Raw genomic sequence first — 17,644 nt, forward strand, 5'->3', positions numbered from 1 at the left:
CTTTCAAAGCATGAAGATTAGACTTGAGTTTTCAGAGCACATGGCTAAACTAACCCATTTTCAACCAAGAGGAAATTGGCACATGGCAAATAAACCCAACTGAGGACACTTTCTGGTGTCATCTTCAGCAATGCAAGTGTAGATTGAATAACTCCCAGCAGCAGAACTACAGGCACTTCATGTAAGTCATCTCTTAAAAGGCCGTTTATGGCCACATAGGCTAAAACCCCACACAGCTCCTCCTCTCTGAAGACAATTAGCAATTCATGAAAAATCTCTATGTGAGCCTTCAAGTGTTCTGAAACAGCCTGTCTGGAGCCTGTACTTTGTCATGGGACATTATCCCACATAGCCATTTAAAACCTGAAGCTGAGGCAGTCTTCAAAGCAGCACAGCTACCATAGGTAGAAAACCTAGCAGTCAAGTATCAACATCTCAGCTAAACAGATATCAGAGAAAGCAATCTCAGTTGCTGCCATCCTCCAGCCATCTGCAACAGCTGGGAGTCAGTACTTGAAAACAAGCCCTGTCAGAGGCAGACACACCCTATGGGGGGGATGCATTTCCAGACTCGGAATAAAGGCTTGCCCACTGCTCCTCCCAGCCTCCTCTTGCTGGGAAAAACAATCCCAAAGTAAAGTTATTCTCTTCCCTGGTAGAAGCAATCCCCAAATAAATCAGTGTTCTTACTGAGCTTCTGGCACAGCCCACTTCCTTGATCAGAGCAGCTTCCTCCATACTCTGGCCCCCAGTTTTTTTGCCTGTTACATAAAGCCGATCAACCTAATTTCTTGTTTCTAGTTTTTCAGCTTCAGCTACATCTGCCTACCAGACCTGAAACCTTCTATGTGCTTGTTGTGCTGCTGAGAAACTAGTTAAAAGTTTGACTGGTTCAGGGTAAAACGCCTTCTGGGTGGCCTTCCCATCTGGAGTTTGTCTGAACAGGTAGCACAGCCCACATCAATCTTCTGAGGTGACACATGGACAGGCTAATCCTCCATAAAAAAAAAGTATTAAAAGACACCAAGCAAGAAATGTGTTCTATCCATGCCATTAGAAGTCATGAACCAGGCCCCCAAAATAATTCAAATCAATTCAAGCGATTTAACCAAGCTATCCGCATTGTGGGGTGACCCTTTAAGTTTCAGTTTTACCTTTCAACAGCTGCAGAGGAAAACATGTAACCAAAAACATTTAAGTACTTGTAGTCAAAGCTGGGTCTTTTATTAATGACAAACATAACACACTTCTCAAGACTGAGGAGAAACCAGCAGGCAGAATACAGTGGATGAAAGGAATTGCATTGCGATGCATCAAGGTGAGGAATTGGGGAAGTTATGCAGTGTTCAACATAAAGGAATTTCAGTTAAGCATTCTCTTCACTTAGAGCTAGCCTTTTCTTTCCTTTTTATAAAAAAACCTAAAACTCCCCAAAGCATAACGCAAACATGCATTTTCGAACCTGCAGTATAGTTCAGATACAGCAACTAGGTATGATAGACAGAACATATAAAGCTGTTCTGAACAGAATAAAGCTAGGTTTTTGAGCCAGTTTAACCTTGAAGGTTTTTGGACCCCTAGGCCAACTCCTAATCTTCTAAGTGTTTTCCTCTACACTTCTGAATACACCCATAAGAACAAACTATTCCCAGTAGCTGTAACAAAACATTTATTTCATGTGCACACAGCTTTAATGACTTATTTCTCACAAGTGTGAAACTGAACAAGCATTTACATGTCACTTCATAGCTTTCGTAATCTGTTCTCAACATTTTGGTTTACGGCAAATTAACTTCTAACAGGCTAGCACTTCTTCCCTCCCCTTCCCCAAATTCTTTAGTTCCATTCTTAATGAAACGAAACTCAAAAGATTGTGCAACACAAAGAACAGCACAGCTGCAATGTCAAGACAAATTAGTCTAAATACAGCAAATGAGAATATGAAGAAATACTGTGTTTGGGAAAGTGAATTCTTTAATTAAATTTTGGATTAATTATTCTTAAAGAAGAGAGCAAGCATCCACAGAAAACAATGTTAGCTGTATGCAGCTCAAGACAATGGATACCAAATGCAGAAAGCACAAAGTAGAAAAGTACATGCTACCTCTTGTTTATATCAAAGAAAGCAAGCAAGCAGGTACCAACACATAAGGTCTGTAAGTATCTATTTTTCAACACAGTAATCCTTTTTTCATACTTTCTGCCTTCTGTCATGTTCAACAGCCCTTTTAAACTATTTTGATGGCATAAACAAGCTTCTTTACTAAGGCAGAAATTCCTTTATGCCAAAGGAACAGCTCGTTTTCCATAGAGCCCCTTCAGGCAAGGAGGATGGAGCATGGTTATTTTTCTGGGACTGATCAAAACAGGCGAGTTTTTACATCACTATGGTTATCCACAACAGTGGTGTACTGGTACAAGATAATACATCTCCTCGCAGTCCACAGGTATTCCTGACTTACAGTACAGCTGTGTAATAGTGCAAACAAGTGCAGTATTTGGGTAAATTTATTGTTTCATCTTCCTGTTAAACACTATTCAGACAGATGCAAGAAGCTGATTAGTTGAAGGATTCATCCAGAAAACTCTGAAAGTTAAGGTACCAGAGATCACCACAGCCTGCTGCCATGCATGATAGCTAATCCTGTAACTATGGTCACAGAGCAGAGCCAGTGAAAAGAAAATGTTCTTCAAAGTTTTTAACTACACATTATATCCTCCCTACCCCTCAACACAGACATTCTACCTTTTCTTCCCACTCTAAGATCACTTTGGACACACTTCAGGTTCTCCTATTCCCATAAAGAACAGGACATGGCCACGCTCCCCACCACGGAAGGAAATACAGAGATTTCCACACATCCCAGTTTCTCTTTCCATTCCAGTAACCAAGAAGGAATGCACAAAGGTCTGAAAACAGCACTCCTAACTGTTCAGCAGACAGGCTGTGTCAGCCTTGCCTTGAAGTACGTTTGTCCAAACTAGGTAGTATAGCGCTAATGCACTACTATGTTAAAAGTGAGAGGTGTTTGAAAGGCAGAAAAACGCCACAGCAAGTTTATCAGTAAATATACTGAAGTTATTTTCAGCTACAGTCATACAGCCCAGCTTATTTCAGAAGATAACCACTTCAAATAAAAGGTAAAACTTCACTTACAGGATTTCGGTGAAAGCCATCATCAAATAGTTTTACAAGAGGCCTTGAAAGTATACCCTAGAACTCTGAAACCTAGAACTCTGTAAAGAAGAATTTATTCAAGTTAGAGGCTATAATATCCAAATTCCTTCTCACACACCAAAGCACACCTGGATTTTATTTATTAGTCATTTTCCTTCAGCTTTTTTACTGGGTTCCAATGAGAACTGAGAATAATTGTCATTCGCACTATTATCTCAATTACTTTTCCCATATTGTCTCAACATCTTTCTTAAATTAAAAGCATCTCTGAAATATTAGATAAGATTAGTAACTGTACTAAGACTACACAAAAATAATAAGTACCAAGTTGAAGACCATACAGCACAAAGGACATGGCTATACCAGTAACAGGCTGAATACAGAAGGTGGACAGAAGTCTGCAACTACTACTGACCTGGCTAACACAAGGGACCAAAGCTGTACTTTCAAGAACCTCAGATGTCTCTTCTGACTCTTTTCAAAATAATTAGCCACTGTCTAAGCAATATTTGAATAGTTGTGGAAATTAGTACTATTTTTGATCTTTGGTTTCTATTATCAAGAAGTAATAACGAAAAATAGGCCAGAATTACCCAAGCCTTCCTATAGTCATGAATTAAAGTCATACATTTATCCAGATTTTCAATGGGTTTACCCTGATCCTTTTTGAGGATCAGGAGATAAACATGATCTCCAAGCCAAGGTTCCATATATAACTGTATTAAAAGCATGAAGGGAAACTATTCAAGGATTGCCCCCAAGCATGCCTTGAACAGGACCTGTGTTCAAAACCAAAAAGCTAGACCCTTCCAATATTTCATCTCAAAAGGAATCCCTCAGTTATTTAGCTCCTGACAGGCAACACAACCTTCAATTTCCCACTAAAACTTTATTTGTCCTTCACATAAAAACCCACTGTTTTTGGGGCCATGGGGATTCCTTTAATATTTAACTGCAATAGCAGTTAACAATTAACATACACAGTAATCATGTTACAGTTGCCTTGCAACCAGAATCTAATGAAAGAACAAAATAGTTTTGAACAGAAGTCTATAATGATGATGAGTAACAAGGAAGCAAAGCCACACCACCACCACCCCACCCCCAAAACTTTGGATGTCCTACATTTGCAGACAGTGAAACTACAAATAAGATTTACCCAGGTTAAGAGGTGAAGGTAACAAAATAAATACCCTGAAGAATTAAGTCAAAATGAAAAGCAACCTGAGTTAAAAGTGTATTTGATTTACAGAGAAATAAGCATCTTTTTTCCCCTCTCTCCAGGTGTGCATAAAACACTGCTTTGAAGTATACAAAGTCTTAGCTTACTAAAAACATAACCTATTACTTGAATCACTTGTTTAATTCATATTAATTGATGTTAGCAATTAACATTACTTTTTCACTTTCATGACTGATCCATATACAAAATCATCTGCTTTTCAGCTGATTAAATATCTCAGAAGCACCAAGACTGTACAAAACTAGATTAAATCTTATTTACTGAAGTTAAGCAGCTTTGTTAGTAGTAACAAATATCTGTCAAGCCATTTGCTAAAGAACAAGTATGCTACAGTCCATATTTACATTACTACCTTGTTTAGCATTTGTAGTATTTAGGATCAGTTCCAAAATTTAAGTTTCAAAGCTAATAGTTATCACTGCTTCCTGTGGATGGTTTAGTTATTGTAGTGGTTCTTCTTACATGGAATCAGTTCCTGTTGAATATGTCAGAAGAAAGCTGAAACTGAATTAAGTAGTTTCCTTAATCAGAACTTGGTGCCACAAAGCTGTTTATAATGGGTAGACAGTAAAGATAAGTAATGCTATTAAAAAAAATCACAGGAAACTAATACCATAGTTATCTCTCAAACATTAATCATCGATTTCAACTCTTTACTACTAGTATTAATTATGCCATGCCTAGGGCAACTGAACATTGCCTGGCTAAATTGGCTTTTGTATAGTTAACAAGGACTAGCTGAAAAAGGGTTTTGTTTGCAGAGAGTGGGATATAGGAACTACTTAGGCAAGGACATTGCAACAGGAACTTTTGTTTCTGTTGCCTTATGTTACTATTGTCTCCCTCTCCCTTTTAAGGGCTTCTTTTCCTGGGATCTTATCCCAAACTGGGTAACTAAGACTGCAGTAGAAAATAGCTTTGTTCTTTCTCTCTGAAGGTTAGGTTAAGTACTTAAAAATGCTACCTGAATAATTACTGCTTCAGAAATTTTCATCTTGATTCAAGGTGGAAAGGTATCATTACTTACAGTTTTCAGCGGTCTGCTGCTAACCAAACTGCCAGCTCTCTTACATAAAGCTTTTCCACAACTTCAACCACTGCATCACTCTAGATTTTGAATGCACCTTTACCTAGGGCAGGGGTTTAGGCACATATAACACAGCCAAAGGTGGCCTTGCTTTCTCCTTAATAACATTTCACTTCTCTTTACAGAATCCACTACTTTGTATGCTTTACGGGCTTGGAGAAATTCAGCTATTCAAGCTGAACTACCCTTGCTATTTCTATACCAGCAAATGGAAGTTAGAGACTTTATATTATTGGTATGCAGTCTCCGTCTTCCTGCTTCTGAGAATTTTATATTCATTCTTAAGAAGAAACAGATTTTAGATTTACATGCTTTTTAAATTATTTCCACCCTCATATGTCAGTCCTGTCCTGTAAAGCATCTGATGTTTCTAATGACTATATGGCACCAGTCATTTCTGTGGAAGCAGAATGTGCAAAAAAGCCACCTTTAATGAACATGCTTGTATATATACCTCCATAAATGCACACTAACTTGTCTACTTTCATCTGTACTGGTAGATGATGTATACATCTGCATGTATATATGGAGCAGTTATATATCATTGATTGTATATTTAGACCTCTTTCCTCCAGAGTTTGCAAATCTTTGGTTTCACACAGCTATCTAAAATGAAGGACATTGCCACACCTTCTCTGGGCAGTCTGTGAGAATCTCCATCCTCGGAGATACTCAAAAGCTGTCCAGACACAGTCCTGGGTCACCAGCTTTAGGTGGCCCTGCCTGAGCAGGGCGGTTGGACCTGATGACTTGAAGTCCCCTCCCACCTCAATCATTCTGTGATTCTCTACTTAAGTATACCAGCTTCCTGCTCAACAGCTCATTCCTCTCCCTCTCACACAGGAAGAAGTTCATATGCCAGCAAAGACCTTGTACTTTTTGTCCCTATGTTAAATGCAAGTTCACCAACACAGAATCTTAACTAACTGGGAAGGATGCTGATTTCTTTGTGCTCTCTCTCCTATATCTACCCTATAGGAGCTCTTCCCTGTAATAAATTATCCTGGTCTGTCTGTAACAGTGTGCATTCTAATTCTATTTCTCCTTCTCATGTGGTCTCAAGTCCTTTCAACTGGAGAGAGGGTCCAGTGAAGCAGTACAAAGCCCCTAGATGAATTTCTTGTGGAATTAACATGAAGAGCTGAGTTCAGAACATACACATACCATACTATTCTCAAAAACTACTTATGTCCCCCTGGCTATGAGATGCCCTTAATAACTACAGTCCCTTGCCAGCTTCTTCAGGGTGTTCTGAGCCCTCACAGACAATTCTGCCCACTTGGAACTTTAATGCTTTTTAAAGCTTGGACAGAGCAATCCTATTGGATTCTCAACAGCTAGCAATGAAGAGGGAGAAAGTAGCATGAAAGTGAGGAACAAGTTAAAGATGTTTGTTGGGGATTTCAAATGCTAAACTAATCTAAAAGCTGAGAAGGATTAGTAGCAGGTAAGACAGCATGTTAGGAGGGCTGTTGGAGGCCTAACTATGGTGTTTAGTCTGCCTTAGGCTGCAAAATAAGCAAGACTCAAGTCTAGACTGAAGTGGAACTTGGGGACAAATCTATACATGCAGACTTCTCCAATCAAGACAAATTTAGGGCATAACCATGAGAACCATAAGCATGAGAACTGAAGCTTTCAAAGCACTCATGCTCAAAAGCTGACCTCTTCCCTCCCACTCAAAGGCATCTTATTAGATTAGTTGATATTTATCTTCCACAAATATTGATCTCTTTATACTCTCAGACTATCATAGCTACCAAACTACAACTACTTTTCAATTCATAGCAAATATAACACAGCTGACAGCAGCCACTGAAAAGTAACATACAGTTTAAAGAGAGTGAATCCTTCTGCTGGAATCTATCCTGTCAACATTTGAGCTTTCCATATACCCAAGACTAACCCAGAGCTCCAACATAGCTGTGACAGCCCAGTTAAGTTCCTGAATTTACAGGAACTTAAGTTACAATCCCCGTAGGTAGCACCAACCTCAATCTTCTACAGGCAGGTCTGTCAGTAAAGATCACCTAACTTGCATTTATTCAAGTGTCAGATTCGACATTTCTGTAGTGTCTGCTGGTCAAGTGATATAGGAAGTTAGCACTTGGCTACTCCTTTCCTCAAAAACTGGTTTAAATTCTGTTGAAGTCAAGGGACTAGAAATTCTGTTTTGTTTCTATACTGACAAATGGCCACGTCAAAGGATTGGTAGTGTTTTAGAGCTATGTTGACATTAGTATAACAAACACATTAGTCCCTCACCTTCATTAACACCAGTTTGCAGCAAATGTTGAACCATTTGGAGAGCAGTTATTTATTGCCAGCTATGTGATAATCTTGACAAAAAATGAAAACATGTCCCTATGAGTCAGTGAAAAATCTGCATAACAAATTCATTTTACAACTATTAGATAAGAGCTCAGAATATCGTTTAGTGAATGAGAATGCAATCCAAGTTTTGAATTCACATTTTTCTCCAGTTTGCTGTAAGCTTAATCATACTATGGAATATTTAGTAAAACTTGGTATTTTAGTCTGCATGTTTCCAAAAAATTACTAGAGAGCAGTACTGACAGAATTACTTATTGAAAATATGAAGTCATCATTATCAGACTAAGAAACTGCTAAATAGAAAAATACTGTCTCACAATTTATAGACACCTTAAGGCCTGTATTTCCATGGAACTGCAATCACTATAGTACTTACATGCAGATGAAAGCTGAGTCACTTTACTCATCCTCTCCAAATCACTCACTAAGCCATTGATTTGAATCAACTATAGGAAGGAAAGCGATTATGACATAACTGAGCATCTCACAAGAGGAACAATATTAGAAGAAAAAAATCTTTTTTAACAGTCTCACTTAATGGAAACAGAATAATAAAGAAGGTCCTGTAGTTGAATGGAAATTTAGCTTCAAAGTCTTTTTAGGAAACAGTAAGACCACAGAAGGCTCCAACTTCTTGAGAAGTAACTCACCAAATGAGAAGTAACATTTTTAAAATGCATGGAGCTTACAAGTTTTTAAAAACCAAGATGTTTGTTTTCTATTTCTCCCCACCCTCCCCAAAAAGGGCGTGCAGAAAATAAGTCGTCTTAGCAGGTAAACTTTTGCTTTATAAGGCAACAATGGCAAAATTGACAAAAAAAAAATCTAGCTAAAAGTGGCCAAAACAGCAATCAATACAACTTTCAAAGATTCTACTTGCATAAGCATTTTAAAAAAGCACCAGCAACGTACTTTCTTAGGAGGTGAGTTTTCAAAGACAGAGCTATTTCCTTCCTTTGCTTGCCTGTGGCAACAAAGCTTATTTCCCACAAGCTCTGGCCTGGTTTTTCCACATTCAGACAGTGTTAGTACAACTGATTTCCAGAGAAATCAAACAGTGCAGTAGGCACAGGGATCATTGCTCTTGACAGTACACAATAGCAATCATAGTATCAGAGCAAGGCAGATAAGCTGGAATTGTTAACACAACATTATCTGATGCGTTCTAAAAACCAACTTACCTTTATCTATGGTTTTTAGTAGTGTGTAATAAAACACTGCAATTTCTTTAGAAGTTAAACACAGACTGTTATGCCACTGGCAGATTCACTATAGCTTGAAACCATTTATGACTACTTAACTACTTAGAGCCAGAAAATCCTATTCCACAAATGAGGTTTCATTACAGACCTGCAGAGGTCCTGTTCACAGCTATGTGGTTTTATCCTGTTCCTCCTCACCCTTTCCCCAACATCCCCTACCCCCCGCCTCCATTGGCTAGTCCAGGTCCAAAATGCTGATGAGATGATCCTAGTCTCTAAATAGAAAAACTAATTGGCCCAGCCAAGAAAATGAACAGCTTTCCTCTCTGTCCTCCAGACAGGTTAGTGAGCTGAACTGGCTCACTCAAGGATCAGAAGAATACCAAAACCAACGCAAGGTAAAACAAAGATTCAAGGGGTTGTCCCATGTGACAGCTTGCCACTAAGATGGCCTTGTATTTTCATTCTAAGTCAACAGACATTTTGGACAAGTTGTTTTTAAACATATGCTCAAGCACTTTTCCAAACCAACACTGAAAATGGAACGCTCAAGAAGCTGTCACACAAGTTCAAACAGATGGCAGAAGTGACCAGCACCACGGCACATTTAGGTGCAGAATTCAACAGCCAAACAAACTTGAATTTCAAAAGGCTCCCACCAAGCCAGCCACCTCAACTCCACAGCTGTTCCAGCATTCCTTGGCCTACCATGACCTCCCATCCCAGTTGTGGTAACTCACTCGTGTCAAGTGTTAATTTGAATGGTGTATAAATCAGTATACCAATATAATTATTTACAAGAACAGAGTGTTTATTCAGAAGCATAAGCACAGATGAAAATCTCTCCTCTATTTATGACATATCTTCTTTCAAACTAAACCCTCAAAAATAGACATTCTACCAATCTCAAAGTCTATGCCTACTCACCTATATTGCAACCACATTTTGAAGACTTTTTTTTTTAACAAAGTTATCTAAGACCACAGGTAAAAGCATAGCATTGCACATAAATCAGGTTCAGTTTGACTGCAGAAAGCCCTCTACCATTTTCACAAAATAAAAGAAAGATACCAGTAACTCAGTTTTACCATCAGTGTGAATAGCCAGAAAACCTCAAAGGTCAAGGGAGCAAGGTTTATCAAGAGAGTGATGCTCCGGGTTTTACATACAGAGGACTATGGAAAGATTTAGTACTGGAAATACATAACAAAAACTCTCTCTCCCCCCCAAAAAACCCCAGAAGTGAAATCAAAGCATGAGAAGCATTGGGAAAGAATAACACTTCACAGCTGATAAAGATAAAAGTAGAAAAGATTTAAAGACTGCAGTGCTAAAATGGCAGGGATGTGCTAGAAAACATAATATTAATCTTTCTTCAACCTCTCCAGTCAAAGTAATTGATGACAAGAGCTACAGAAACAGGCTGCTCACCCACACAGATCAGTTCAGACAGGTTTTAAGCAGTGATGCAAACGCCAGCCTAGCAGGACACTTAGCCTCTTCATAATTAGGATTGCTTTCTTCTGGAGTAGAGCACATGAACATGCCTGTCTTCTAGAAGTCTGCTGTAGTTGCTTGGTTATTACAGAAAGTTAGTAACATAATGAGATCTCATTAACTTAGCTGCTCTTCATAAAATAAAAGCAGGTGTTACTTGTAGATAGAACCTGGAACTTTGAACTCTATTGGTCTCCTAACCTCCACAGAGAATTGCTTTAGGCCGATTATTTTGCCAAAACAGCAAAAAGCTACTCTTCCACTTTTAACAAGTTAGGCACAATGCTGGCCAAGACTGTCATTCCATTCAAGGTTTTCCTGTCTCCCCAAATCCTTCACGAGTAACAGCACGATATCAGACCGAAGTCAGTCCAAAAGTTTTTTTCAGCTGATCTACCTCATTCCATAAGAAGCAGAAATTGAATCATTGCATTGATCACTCATCCAGGAGTATTTCTTCAGAGCAGATTAGCCATCCCAAAACCATTCATGATTTGCTGACACATCTCTGACTCTCAGAAGCAGTCACAGAAGAGTGAGATTATCCCAAGCGCCGTATCTCTGCAAGTTACACTGCAACTCCAGCTTTGTTTTAGATTGTAGATTTACATGCCACTAATAATTGATTAATACTTCAACTATGTTCCAAAGAGTTTGAGAAGTCTTGGCATGGTCGCTTCAGGACAACTTTCCTTTCCATAATGGAACTTTCACATTGCTTTTCTGTGAAATATATTACTGTTTTCAGGTAAACTCTTCCTTGCACTGAACTATATGAAGCTTGAAGTAACTGGCTGATCACATCTTACGCTACAACCTTGGACACTAATCTACAGGCAACAAACAATTCACAAGTCACAATCTGAGAATCTCTGTTTTCTGTCATTTGAGGGTCTAAGACCCATGCACCTTTCAAATGGCACAGCAAATTGATTTCCAAAGCATGCCCGAGAGAAGCTGTTGCCAAGGCTCAGGTGGAACTGAAGCAGTTTAAGCAAAGCTTAACTGAACAGTCATTTCAGATTTGTTAACTGACTGAAATGTAAATCAAATGCTTAACATTAATAAAGAAAAGGGAAATGCATGAATTCAGCTGCTGTTTGAAAAAAGAGGTGAGCGTTCTCCACCATGCAAGGAAGATGCTCCAGCACAGAAAGTAATTGTAGGAAGGTTGTTATTGTAACATGTTCAAAGAATCTTCAGTATGATTTTCCTACTGCTCTGATGGAAGCATTACTAATTAAACAAGAGTGCTATAAGCTACCTTGTTCAGACTCCTGCATATGTAACTACTTGTTTGTCAAAGATACTGTAGACAACGGAGAACTGTGACTGAACAGCCTCAATAGACCTCAGGGGCAAGATCTGAGTAACACGTGGAACAACTACAGTTTGTTGGGCAGCTCTCTAGAATCCCAATTACAGGGCTTGAAGTCATATGACAACAACACAGGGCAAATGAAAGGGCATTTTGCGTAAGACTAAGACCCACCTACCACCCCATCCCAACATGCTTAATTATGCTTGCTGACTCTTCAGATGAGTACCTTGCCTGAAGAGTCATTTATATCCTCACCCATGTCTACTCTGAAACTGTTAAGATCATTTCTACAGCCAAAGCTTAGACATCCAGGTACCTAACTAAATGGTTTGGGTTGGTACCCCCCACCAAAGGGCCAGAAAACTGAAAAACTTAAATTTTTTAAATGATCTCAACAACTAAAACATAATTACAAGGCTAAGTCACAGATACACAGAGACTGCAAGATTACAGATTTCATGCTGGTGATGATTGCTTGACAATGCTAGCCAAGCTCTTGGCAGACCATAAAATAAGTCTGTGAGGAAAGCTCTGAGCCAGTAGTCTTGTGCCTGCTCAAGCTCTAGAAATATATATCCACCCATTTATTTTCTAAAACTTGTGTTAAGTACATTCCTTTATAAAATAAAAGTGCAGTTTTCTAGAGCATGGATCTGGAAGATAGTATTTTCCCTATTAATAGATTCTCTCTATTTTCTCGAGAAATGAACCCAAGAACATATGAACTGCAGAACCATACCAAAGCACTTATAAGCTTTAAGTACTACTATGACTATTTCCATAGCTAAAAGCATGACTGGTGTTTTTCTTCATATTCAGTACCCAGCATGCTACCACAGTATATGAAACACATGTGCTGTCCAGGGTAATTTACTGATGGCATGTAGTTGGAATCATTTTGCAAGCGAAGAGCTAGTTTTGATGACACTTTTTGGATTACATACACATGTTTTACTTGAACTCAATCCAACACATTTTTCAATGAAAAAAGTAAAAAACTTGTAGATTTAACTTTCTAAGTTAATATGCATCTTGGAATATATTACCATGAAATTTTAAAAAAATGAATTAAAGCAGCTAATCTCACTCATCCAAAATGCTAAATATGGCTAGTTGGCCTGTCAGTGTACTATTGTGTCTATATTTGATCATAGATACTAGAATCCTAGAGATGACAACAAAAATCAAACTGCTATGCTAACAGCCCGCAATACTCAGCATGGCATTGTTTCAAATAACATAACAAGCTTTCTTTCCTTCTGTAGAAGATTCAGTGTGGACACTAAGTGCAATATTCCATATTTAAACTAAACTATAGGCATAAGTAAGTTTTATTTAACACCAGGAAGCTTGAATAGAATTACATAAGTACTGATAAATTATAAATAACTATAAGCCACCATTACTTTTCAATGTTTCAGTAATCTTTTCAGTCTAACTAGACAGACAACTACAGCAGCTGCATAAATAGGTATTTGATTTAATAGTTCTGCATTAACTTTCTTTCCAAGGTACATTTAAGTTTTAGAAGTTTTATATTATTTATGAATGCCCTAATTGAATAGCATTTCCCTCTTTACTCAGTATTTATCTCTTCCTGTATCAATCCCAGGCCACCTAAAAGGTTTGTTCGGTTCATAGAAAGACAAATAAACCTGCATAACTTTAAAAAAAAATCAGGTAGTTTGTAACTGAGTGAACACAACTAGTCCTGTTAGGACAGGAGCACACAAGTCTTCAGACTTTGGGCCCTAATCTCTCACTAAGTGGATTTTTTTCTTTTATACATAACTATGACAGAGATGGAGATGAATGCTTTTGCTTCCCCCTTTTGGTAAGTTGAAGACATCTCCTCTAGCAGAAAGCTGAAAGTTTTGAAGGATCCATATTACAGGGAAACACAGATGACTGTTCTCTGATCTCAGTACTGAAGATCTGCTGTACAGAAGGACCTTTGCATCACAGAACTTCACAGACCCTGATCATGACCTTGCCCCAGCCCCTCATGACTCCCATTTAACAACCAATCTAGAAGAATGTCCTAGGTACTATGCTGATGTATAACATTAATACCTACTTATCCAACACTAATTGATTAGCATTATTCTTCCAGGAAAAAGTGTTAGAGTAGGTACAAGAATCTCAAATTATCCTGCAATAAGAGTTTGCACAGCAGTTTTATTAACTACAATTCCACAATCTAAACCACAGTACTTTGACACTTCAGCTTCATTGTAAATTCACAAGAAAAAACCTGTTATTCCTATATTTGTGTAAAACTGATTAAGCGACAGCTTTATCTTATGCTGTGGTTTAACACTTTTCAAATATGAATCCTGACATATTCCTAGTCTGCAGAAGTTCAGTTCCAGTGATTGACAAGCACAGACAAAAAAGTTATTATTCTCACAACAGGAAAGACAGTGTTACCCCTGCTACAGTTTTAGGCATCTCCAAATTAAGGTAAACCAGAGCTAGCTTGTTTCAAACCAGGAATGGATTTTGTCCCCATGTTTTCAATATCAGAAGCATTTGAGTTATCACAGCATGAAATAACAGTTTTTTAATACTGCAGTAGATTTTATGCTCTGTAAGTTGCTACATGATGCAGTGGTGACATGTTTATATAGAACACTCATAGAAAGGATTATATAAACCACGGATGTCAGCAAAATGGAAAGCATCTGTTTAGGCTGTGACATGCTGCTAAGGCTCTCTTGACTGCCAGTCTGTGATATGTACACAGCCCAGTTGGAATCACAACAGCATACCAGTGACAGACATTCATTTCACTGCCTACTACAGAAGTTGGGCAGCCTTCAGATCAAAGCTGCCAGCAAAGTAAGCTCGAATCACCTTCATTCTGCACAGACAGCAGGCAAGCAATCTTATTTCAGGTGTTTCATGGGGACAGAACTAGAGTCCCATTTCAGGTTTTTATATAAAAGCACACTAAGGCTTGATTGATGGTCAAGGGATGAGGGAGAAGATCCCCTCACACTAAAAAAACAAAGCTCCAATAAAATCCCCAAACACACAGACAATTAACTGCCGAAGCAATATTACATGGAAGATCCATGTCTTTCTAAAATCCATTTACAGCTTTTTGGACAAAACTCTCCCCAAGAATAGTTAAAAGTCTACATAATGCTCTAGAGTATTAGCTTTGCTTTTGGACCACCAGTTTAGCTGACATGGAAAAGACTAGCTGTCTAAGACTTCACACATCTAGACACATTGTTCTATTTAAGTCAGCATTGACTTGCATCAAAAAAGTTGGCTTTAAATCAGCAAATTCAGATGATGTCTTATGAATTAAGTACTATTACTTTTAATAGAAATACACCCACTGTTGGTCAAGCTAATCTTTTCTGGGACCATGAAGGGGAAGAAAAGGAAAAAAATTTTGGCAACAGCAAAAAAATAAAAGGGAGCACAAAGCAGGACACAGGATCTGCAGGAAGTGTACATACGAACAAATCCTCAATTAAATATAATGGATGTTGACCACTCCTTAGAAGCTTAAGCCAAGATACCAACTTCGACGGTTCAGATCTAACTATACCTTCTTGGCACAATTTTTAAAAAATTTATGTTAAAGTCACTTCACACTGTAACATTTAGAGACAACTGAAACTGCTACAGAAACCAAATAATAGCAATACTAGACTCTACGTTTAGTTTTCTACTACTGTAATAGACTCAGAACATGCAGAGAGTGCTTTACAAAGATGCCTGAAACAATGTTATAAATAAGTGAATGACTTAGGCCTGAAGGAAAAACAGCTGGAGAATTTTAAGATCCTCCCATGTTTTAATTCATGGTGATGTCATAATTTAGAGTTCTTGGAAACTTTGTCAATTGGGCATTTAAAACACAATCAATTACAGTCATTAAATCTAGAGCACATGTCTGCTTAAGCATCAGTTTAACACTTCTGAAGGGGAACACACAAGCTCTTAGCAAGAAGTCATTTGAGCTTTCTCAGAATCTTTCAAATTGCCTTAAGATATACTTTCAGAGTATAAAAGAATTTTAAGCACACCATCTCACATGCACTGAAGTTTAAGCACTCTCTCTGCAAGCTTTACATTGGAAAAAGACTGCTCTGCCATGAAGTGTTTCACAGCCCAGATTTGAAGGGGCTCCTTTAAGGTTATGAAACCTCATTTCACTTCCATGTTAAAAAAGTTTGGTTTGGGAGGGCCTTCTAAGTTGAAGATGAGGCATTTTACAAAATTTTATTATGAAAAGGTAAGATCAGCCAAAGAAGGCTTAAACTGAAGTATATTTCACATTACTTAATCCTTTGATTGTTATGCAAGTGTATTTCATAACCTTATTTGAAGAACCAAAGAACAGTTTTAACACTAACAATGGGCTCAGTCTGACAGCTAATGCTAACCCGAGTGTGTATCATGCCCTCCTTTGACACTCCAATTTATGTAACTCCACACTACCACAGGTTTAAAAATAAACCACACAGGAAAACAAAGTTTAGATAGACAGCAAGAATAAGATCAAATAGCTTGTTCTCTTTGACAAGCAGCTACTAGTTACACAGACAATACCACCCCAGAAACCATATTAAAGATTTTCTTACTTCTATTGGCAGTCCCCAGAGAATGCCATGAAGGCAAATATGCAGGATTCCTAAAAAAGGGTTCTTGGCTTTATTTCTTGAGAAGTCTTTTTTGCCTTTTCTCCCACCATTCAAAAGCAACAATTTGCCCCCAAAGCAATTCAGACAACGTTTCCAGCAGGGGTTTTAAGTATTTTTTCCAGAAATGTGCAAGTTTGAATAGTAACTACCATTAAAACAGCATCTTGAAGCTGCTAACATGGGAAGAAGGTTGAGAAGCCATTCATTAACAGTAACAACCTTTAAGCAGATTCAGAGGTTGTGCATGCAAAAGATTTTCTGTCCAAGGCTACGGAAAAAGGCATAAGACTTAGAAATTGGATTTGAGAAGGATATAGTTGATTTAAAACTGTTTCTTCATAATTTTAATACCCACCATTCCTGTTAAACAAAACAGTAAGTTAAAAATAAGAAACGCCTGAAGTGGTGACCTTGCAAATGAAAGAAGTGCAAAACACAAGGAGACAGAAGTTAAGCAACAGCAGTTAATTCCCAAAATTAACCGACAAAAAAGAACAGCAGAAAAGAGTTTATAGTTACCCAGAAGTGTGCATGACAGTTGACCATCATGGTCCTCTCAATAAGCTCATCAGGACACTCCAGAAGATGGTGCCCGGAGACCACACCAGCATTGTTAACCAGGACAGACACCTCACCAACCTCCTTGCGGACCCTCTCAGCTGTCAAGTAGACATTTTCTCTTTTGCCCACATCACAGGTATATGTGTAAACCTGCAAGTTGCAACGGGGCAGTGCATCTTTTTCTCCATCTCCAGCTACTGAGGAATACAGACAAAAGAACAGGGGAGGGGGGGTGGAGGAAATAAAGTTCTTACTTGTATTTTGACATTCAAGCAAGCAGTCGAGTGGAAACAGCAAATACGCTTCCATTACAGTAGAACCTCTGTTTACTCTGGTGTCACCACAGTACAAAAGAACTCGTCTACTATTGCTGCCGAAGTGTTTTAAAAAGAGCTGCAGTTTAAAGCCGCTACTGGAGTCCAAAACTACATGAAGCAGGTCTCCACCCCACGCTCCCCACCGCAGAGCCCGGCCACAAGGCCGGCCCCGGCTGGCAGAGGCACTGACAGGGCGTTTGACGCCCCCGCGCCCGAGGGGTTCCAACCTAGAGCCGCTCT

At 38.6% G+C, this 17,644-nt stretch overlaps 1 protein-coding gene across 1 annotated transcript in view; it reads right to left on the reverse strand.

Moving 5' to 3' along the window:
• RDH10 (retinol dehydrogenase 10 (all-trans)) overlaps positions 1-17,284 on the reverse strand; it is a gene marked incomplete at its 5' end in the record, with an annotated part of 24,838 nt that extends 7,554 nt beyond the window's left edge. Inside the window, one exon of the mRNA XM_010133496.1 lies at positions 17,046-17,284. Coding sequence (XP_010131798.1) covers positions 17,046-17,284 — 239 coding nt within the window. The remainder of the gene's footprint in view (positions 1-17,045) is intronic.
• Between the last annotated feature and the right edge of the window lie 360 nt (positions 17,285-17,644).

The sequence above is a fragment of the Buceros rhinoceros genome, unplaced genomic scaffold (assembly GCF_000710305.1).
Source record: "Buceros rhinoceros silvestris isolate BGI_N320 unplaced genomic scaffold, ASM71030v1 scaffold32953, whole genome shotgun sequence".
NCBI classification, from domain to species: Eukaryota; Metazoa; Chordata; class Aves; order Bucerotiformes; family Bucerotidae; genus Buceros; species Buceros rhinoceros.